General features: G+C 39.6%; 1 protein-coding gene across 1 annotated transcript; it reads right to left on the bottom strand.

Annotated features, from left to right (window-relative positions):
- Positions 1-2,464: 2,464 nt before the first annotated feature.
- Positions 2,465-5,149, bottom strand: LOC104220127 (universal stress protein A-like protein). The gene is made up of 3 exons (XM_009770946.2): positions 4,888-5,149; positions 3,908-4,124; positions 2,465-3,169 (listed from the first exon to the last, which is right to left on the bottom strand). The coding sequence occupies exons 1-3, from the start codon at positions 5,063-5,065 to the stop codon at positions 3,079-3,081; spliced, it is 486 nt and encodes a 161-aa protein (XP_009769248.1). The 5' UTR covers positions 5,066-5,149; the 3' UTR covers positions 2,465-3,078.
- Positions 5,150-8,189: the final 3,040 nt, after the last annotated feature.

Genomic DNA, 8,189 nt, shown 5'->3' with positions numbered 1-8,189 from the left:
TCCCGCTCAATTGAATCTGTCGTAATGTTTCAAAGGGGTATCCAAATTTTTTTATTTTTAAATTACAAAAATGAGTGGAAAGATATTGAGAATATGAAACCTTTTTCTATTTTTTTTTTCACCAACTTTTTTGAGACTTGTAAATACAGTCTTTCAGCTTACAGAGTTGGTGTTAATTTTTTGAAATTGAGAATAAAATTTAACTTGAACATGACGAATATTTTTTAAGTTTGAAATTGTAGTTTGTATGTGTATTTCAGAGTTCGGAATCAAAGTAAGGCAAATTGCAACTTGAAGAACTAAAGTAATATGGAAAAAAATGTAGAACCAAATTAAATTACATATAATGTATGCCTAGCATGCGCTATATCCTCCTCGCGGAACGTCCCGGCCAGGAGGGTATAGCGCATTCTAAGCTTGTACTATATGTAGTTTGGTTCTACATTTCTTTTCACGTTACTTTGATTCTTCAAGTTGTATTTTGCCTTGCTTTGATTCCGAACTCGTGTATTTGAAGTGAAAACTATTCAAATATTCAACTTCTATTCACAATTTTTTAAGAAAAAAATTAAAAAGCATATAACTATCTAAACATATCTTCTACATCCGCAATATTTTCATATAACTTTCTTGCTCTATTGATTTTTTGGAGGGCATCCTGGATCCAATTATCAATAGTACTGTTCTTTAGGGGAGTTTTATTAGTAAACGTTGTAATATGATTTGCAGTTTTAAGGCTTATAGTATAATCCTATTAGCGAGAGTCTTACAATATGAATGGTCAGTGGTGTCTGAGGAGTGTAGTGTGTACGCAAACCTTACCCCTACTTGGGGTAGAGCTCTATCCTAGGGTAGAAAGACTATTTTCGATAGACCCTCAGCATCCCTCCCTCCAAGAACTCCCCACCTTACTCTTAGGGTGACTCGAACTCACAACCTCTTGGTTAGAAGTAGAGGATGCTCACCACTAGAGCAACCCACTTGTTTACCGTGAAAATGGTAATTACATTAAATTTAATTTTGTGGTTCTAAAAATACGTGATCTATTTTTACGCTAGTTGTTAGGCAATGGAAGCTAAAGTAAGAGATTAGAAAGCAAGATAAAACAAGATTATAGTTTATAGGCGATATGATGATCGAACCGAACAGCTGGAGATTGGGGCCTCGGGATCGAGTCTGATGTCACGCCGAGGGTGGTCGATGGACGACTAACAACTATAATAAAATCAATGACGGCTCTTTATGGCCAATAATAAGCAATAAATGGAAGTAATGAGATCAAGAGAATATGTTAGAGGGCAGAGAGAATGTTCTTGTGTATTGAGCATTGAGCAACAAATGTTTACAAAATGACAAGGATCCCCTTTATATAAGAGAGAGAAAATTTAAATATAGTACAAATATATTTATTACAAAGATATGGAGTTGGTACAACTAATCAATGCTATGATACGGGCTCAGGCTAGCCTGACAGACCTTGTCGGCTCTAGCTACGCGCCTTGGGAACTCCCCACTTTTCATCACAGCCGCCAATCTATACTACCTCGAGGTCGAGCGCCGATGGCCCTCGAGGGATGAAACTCGATCGTAGTCTCGAGCCTTCGAGATGTGCTTATAAGGCGTCGTAACGACGGAAAATTGGACCCTCCGATTTTATCGTATACACCACTCTTATCATGTAATGACAAGAGTGCTAAGGCATGAAGTCGAGGTGACCTTTTCATACTCTAATATTGGATTGAACTATATGTATCGACTAATTTAAAAGTTTAAATATATTGGTCACGCATAACATTTCTATCTATATACTTATTTGGATTTATAATAATAGTAAGACAGATATGTATGTGTATTAATGTACATTTTTATCACGAAAGCTCTGTAGATAGTTTAAACATTTCTGCTAATTTAGTACATTATATTAGCAACCTTTGTAGTTAATTATTTTACCTTTTCTTTTAACTTCTGTTATTTGATTTGAACGATTGCATTGAGTATGAGTTGTAATGTAATTATATGGTTGGACAAAGAACATAATTTTTTTGTAATTCAAAAGACAATAATCAACATACGGTCAACCACCTGTATTTAGAATATCAGATTCACGTACTCCAATTTTATCAATGAAACTTCACCCAAAAACCAAAAACCAAAAACCAAAAAAAAATTAAAAAAATAATAATTAAAAAAAAATTGACTTACACAGGGTAGAGAATTTGCAAATTAAACTGGCCGCCTGAATGGAGGATTTTAATTAATGATTAGGAATGCAGATATTCGAGAGAAGGTGGGTGTGGCCCCCATGGAGGACAAGATGCGGGAAGTAAGACTCAGATGGTTCGGGCACATTCAGAGGAGGAGCACTGATGCACCGGTGAGGAGGTGTGAGCGACTGGCTGTAGTGGGCACGCGGAGAGGTAGAGGAAGACCTAAGAAGTATTGGGGAGAGGTGATCAGACAGGACATGGCGCGACTTAGGATTACTGAGGACATGGCCCTTGATAGGGAATTATGGAGGTCGAGCATTAAGGTTGTAGGTTAGGGGAGAGTGTGAATATTTCTACAGCACAATAGAGTGAGACTATCCAGTTAGGAGTTAGACTAGGAATGTCATTGGTCGTCTATTGATGCAGGGCTTTACCTTCTAGTTGTACTATACCAGCCATCTATTTCGTATTTCGTATTTCGTATTCTGTATTTCATATTTCATATCTCTTATATATTGTTGTTATTTTTATTACGCATTTTTATGGTACTAATATATCATCTCCTATTGCTTTTTTGAGCCGAGGGTCTCCTGGAAATAGCCTCTTTACCCTTCGGGGTAGAGGTAAGGTCTGCGTACATATTACCCTCCCCAGACCCCACTTGTGGAATTATACTGGGTCGTTGTTGTTGTTGTTGTTGTTGTTGTTGTTGTTGTTGTACAAAGAATACAAAATAAATACAGTAATTACACCCTATAACGAAACTTCTTTATTTTTTTAAAATAACTCGCTAATGTACTAAAACTGGAACCAATTATATATAGACCGGAAAAATCAACTAACTGAATAAGACAGAGTGATTTAAAGTTGTTTATTGCTTTGGCTTTGTATCATTCTTCACAATCATCACAGAGCAATTTGCATGGTGTGAGCAGTAGTCACTTACACTGCCCAATACAGCCCTGCAAAATTTAAAATGAATTTCAAATCAATATTCTCAAAAAATTAGCAAACAAAAGCATATGTTATATGCACAATCATTATAAAGAATTTTTATACTACCATATTAGTTAAGTTGACCTATAACAACAGACAACAGAAAATTAATTTGAGCATACTGAATTCACAGTGATTTCTTAAGAAACTTAATCTCCTCTTAATTAGTACCCGAGCTTTAGGATTATTTCCTTCCAAGATAGAACGGATTACTGTCACTGGTGTAGCGGTACTTCAAACCCTAATGACCAACGAACTCAAAGTGGTTGTTTATAAAACGACCATTTACGCAAACCAAATGCTTGATTACATTAATCAGATCATTTAACCGAAGCCGAACCGGGCGATGACGACAGCGCGAGGCTTGCCTTCTTCTTAAATCTTTAAGAGCAAAAAGAAGTGCAATTGTATATGTACTCATCAAAACTCTTTTCCTCCTCCAATATAGGACAATGTCCTTTTGTCAAAGAGGGAAATTCAAAATTTTCATTTTTCTCTCCATTTCTCATTTACTCTATTTTATTATAAGCTTAAACCCAACTACTCGTGGCCTATGTCGCACGAAAACAACTTTACCATCATTCTAAAACTCCCTTTCAACCGATTAAATTACACTGATAGTGTAAAAACTAAAAACTACTTAAATTATATCATCATTGTATATAACTTAAACTTAATAAAACAAAATAGTAAATTATAGGTACCTTTTGAAAGCACCATAACCATGGCTACCCATGACCAAGAGAGAAGCATGGTATTTGTCAACAGCATCACAAATAACATTTCTAGCATCACCTTCATTTACTTCACATGATACATCTTTTAGTCCTTTACTCTTGCATAATTCTTTTGCTTTTTCAATAACTTTATATGCTCCTCTTTTAATATCTGTTTCTAAGAGTGTAAGCACATCAATTCTTCCTGCCACAATAAATAAACATATATCAAATATCTAAAGGATTTGCAATAACAATCCTCTATGTACAATAATGCAGTCTATTAGGTTCAATATTAGGAGTTAATACTCTATCAGGTCCAAAATAATTGTCGTTTTAATCAAATTAATTTGGTCCAAAATAAGTGTCGTTTGAAGAAACCAAGAAGGGATTAATTTTTTTTCTTCAAATTTACCCTTCATTCAAAAAATGATCTATATAATTTTTGAAAAAGTACGAGGAAAGATAAGGAGTAATTTAGTCAAATAACCCTTTTATTAAATAAATATATGCAACCACTAATTATAATGCTTGCATTAGGTTAGATTGTGTATATTACACCTCTTGGGGTATGACCATTCCTCGGGCTCTGTGTGAGCGCAAGATTCTTTGTGCACCAAGCTGCCATACTTTGCGTCGAGAATCTATCGAAAATATACTTTCAGAAAGATAGAAGTAAGGTATGTGTACACACTACCCTCCTCATACCCACTTGTAAAATTTTACATGGTATATTGTTGATGTTGTTTTGAATAAGTATGTCAAAACCTTAAACGATAAATAAAAAAGGAATAATAGATATATTTTTAATAGCAACATGAGGTTCAACATAGAGGCGGATCTAGGGCAGACTTTGTCGGTTCATTGAACCCATATATACTTTTGAACCCATATACACTTTTTTACTCGATTTATATATGTAACGTAAGAACGTACTTATTCTGAACTCACTGACTCTAAAATTATACCTGGTCCGGCCATTCCTACGGCACAAGCAGCATATGCATTAGATTTTGCATGAATAATCACAAGCTTAAAAGGGGAAGTTGAAAGAGAAGCAAAGTAATGATCAAGTGTCCATTCAAGGGCATAGAAACTATGCTCACTATCATCAACTGCAAATATCAACACTGGTTTTCCACTCATTTTAATTTTATACTTTTTTTTCCTTTTACCTTCTCTTTATTTTATTTTGCTAAACATGCAAGAAAAGCTTTATTTGTGTTTGTTTGATCTATAAAAAGTTAATGTAATTATTCAAATGGGAATTAATGGAGTTTATGGTTATTTTTCTACTATGACCCGTTAAGAATGGATCTCACTAAATTTTGTGGACAACAAAAAAAATATTCAAATGAGGTAGTTAAGGCAAAGGACTTGGTCTTATTTGTAGATTTGTGGCCTCATTGGGAGTACAGTTTTGTTAGGCATGATTATATTACATAGGGGTCGTTTGGTATGGTGTATAAAAATAGTACTGAATAAAGTGTATTAATAATTTAAAAATTAGTAATGCATGAGTTAGTAATGCAAAGATTATTGTTTATTCATTGTTTAGTGTAGTGTATTAAAAATTAAAATGCATTACATAATTTTAATAAAATTAGTTATTTACAAAAATGTCCTCCATATTTTTTAGCATTAAAGGACTTTAAGAATAATTTATCTTTAAACATGCTAATTGTTACGCAACGCCTTCCTGATGATCTTTGGAAGGGCAACGTAAGGCTAAGCAACCGATGTCAGTGCGGTTGCTGTCCGCCAATGAGGTCCTCGCCGCACGCTAGACTAGATTGTCAGTGCCGTGCGGGAAAACCAATGTCGTGGGCAATTGCGGAAGCTTGAGAGAGAATTGGGTTTTGAATGCTGATGATGATTTTATTGATGACTGAAAATGATGATTACAATGATGTGGTGTCGAGGGGGAGAGACACCAGAAAATGCTGATTGAAATGTTTGATTGTTTGGTCCCCCTTAATAATGCTTAAAAAAAATAAACCAACATGACAAGACTAGTCCTAATAAAGCTGTAGAAGCACACTGAAATGAAAATGATGAAAACTAGTCTATGATTACAATGAAAAGGACTTAGATTATTACAAGGAAAAACTAAGTCCGATGGCAGCATCTTTGTCTTGCGGGTCTGCGCGCGCGTTGCTGTGGGCGCGCGCGACACTTGATGTGCTGGCCTGAGGCTGGGCACTGGTGCTTGGCATCAGGGTCTGTGCGCGAGGCGCTGCTGGAATGGGCCTGCAGCTGGGCGCTGGCGAGGCATCAGGATCTGCGCGCGCGGCATTGTCAGGGCGCGCGGCGCTGTTGTCATTGGCCAGCCCTTGGGCGCTGGCGAGAGGCATCGGTGGGGCGACAGAGGCACATGCGCGCTTGTCACTTGGCGCAGCCAAGACCACGGGGCCGACCATGGCGCTAGGCATTGTGAGGCTTGCTAGGCCGCCATGGGGCGCGGCCAAGGGGTCATGGGGCATGTCTGGAAAGCAGCCCATGACATTCTCCCCCACCTGAGTTGGCGCCGTCCTCGGAGCCTTATGATGATGATGATGATGATGATGTTTCTGATGGTTGTTGGATGGGAGGTCTGCGCCCCTCTGTTGTTTGAGCTTGCTGTTGTAGCGAAGCAATGATTTCATGCGGCTGACATGGAAGACTGGATGGATCTTCCACCAGGATGGAGTTTTGACCTGGTATGTGGACTTCCCAATGCGTTTTTCAATGGGCAGGGGCCCGATGTATTTTTGTTGCAGGCGAGGGTCATGGGTCCTTTCTGCAAACAAGTACTGCTTTGGGATGCGTAGCATTACTTTATCCCCTGGTTGATGTTGGGAAAAGCAACGCTTTTGTTCGGTGAACCTTTTTGCCCGCTCTTGGGCCCTGATGAGATAGCTCCGCACTATCTCCATGTTGCGCTCCCATTCGCTCGAGAAGTTGGCAGCTCGAGGAGATTTCGGCATGGTTGATGCATTCACCGTTTGCGGGAGAAGCGGTTGCTGTCCGGTAACAATTTCAAAAGGGCTCTTGTTTGTATGATGGCTCTTTTGAGAATTGAAACACAGTTGAGCAGCATCCAGGAGCTTCACCCAATGCTTCTGTGATCCGGTTGCAAAGTTGCGGAGATATTCCTCCAGCATATCATCGAACCGGTCTGTCTGGCCATCCGATGGTGGATGGATGTCTGTGTTGTGACTCAATGTTGACCCAAAGCACCTGAAGAGATGGGTCCAGAAGTTGCTAGTGAAGCGTGAGTCGCGCCTACTAACAATGTTTTTGGGCAGGCCCCAATGTTTGACAATGTGCGAGAAGAAGAGTCGAGCTGTATCTTCTGCTGAGATGTTTTGCGGGGCTGCTATGAAAGTTGCATAGTCTGAGAACTGATCTATGACAACCATGATGGATGCAAGATTGCCGACTTGGGGCAATCCCGTGATGAATCTGAGGGAAACACTTTCCCATGGTCTCTGAGGGACATGTAATGGCTGCGAGGGTCCCGGCTGTGATGAGTGATCCGACTTGTCCTTGTGGCATGGCTGACAAGTCTTCACACGATGATGAGCGTCACCAGTCTTTTGAGGCCGATGACATGATGGCTGATTGTTGCTGCGAAGGGTAGCCTGAACCTGAGGTTCATGTCTGTTGACTACCTTCTCCAACTGCATGGCCGAGATGTTTTCAGCGGCCATCTTTATGGGAAAGCATGGTATGGTGCAGGGCTTGGCCCCGTTTTCTCCCATCATCAGGAGCATGTTGGCAAATGGTACTGGAATGGTGTTGGTTTGCCTCATGAAATCCAAACCCACTATGATGTCGAAGTCATCTATGATTGCGATGCGCAGGTCGATGCTTCCTTTGTATGGGCCAAGTTTCACTGGGACATTTGTAGCTGTTCCACCCAATGCCTGAGGTGGTGAGTTTATAGCCTTGACGCGGCCTTTGCTCTTTTGTACAACAAGACCTAGGCGCTCTACTTGTGTTGATGACAAGTAGTTGTGGGTGGCACCCGTGTCTATCAAGGCGTGAAGGGGCTTGCCGTTCACTTTCAATTCGACGAACATTAGGGTCCTCGCTTGTTTAGGAGGTCCTTCGTCCATCTTTTCTTTCCCTTTCCTGGTGATCGGGACTGATGTTTTCTTAGGAGGAGATGCACTGGTCCCCGGCTAAGGCATGAGGGATAGAGCCAACAATTGCATTGAAGGCGCCTACCTGGTCGTCGTCTGATGAGTCTGATGTGTCTAACTCATCCTCGACCGTCTGATGAGCA

Source organism: Nicotiana sylvestris, chromosome 10, assembly GCF_000393655.2.
Source record: "Nicotiana sylvestris chromosome 10, ASM39365v2, whole genome shotgun sequence".
Taxonomy (NCBI): domain Eukaryota; kingdom Viridiplantae; phylum Streptophyta; class Magnoliopsida; order Solanales; family Solanaceae; genus Nicotiana; species Nicotiana sylvestris.
This window is presented reverse-complemented; position numbering and strand designations above follow the sequence as displayed.

What these genes read in the sequence shown, in the direction of transcription:
- LOC104220127 (XM_009770946.2), bottom strand. Translation starts at nt 5,065, where the DNA reads ATGAGTGGAAAACCAGTGTTGATATTTGCAGTTGATGATAGTGAGCAT. An exon ending in CGTAGGAATGGCCGGACCAG is followed by an intron (nt 4,125 to 4,887) that starts GTATAATTTTAG and finishes TTATTGTGGCAG; the next exon opens with GAAGAATTGATGTGCTTACA. An exon ending in GGTTATGGTGCTTTCAAAAG is followed by an intron (nt 3,170 to 3,907) that starts GTACCTATAATT and finishes TAAATTTTGCAG; the next exon opens with GGCTGTATTGGGCAGTGTAA.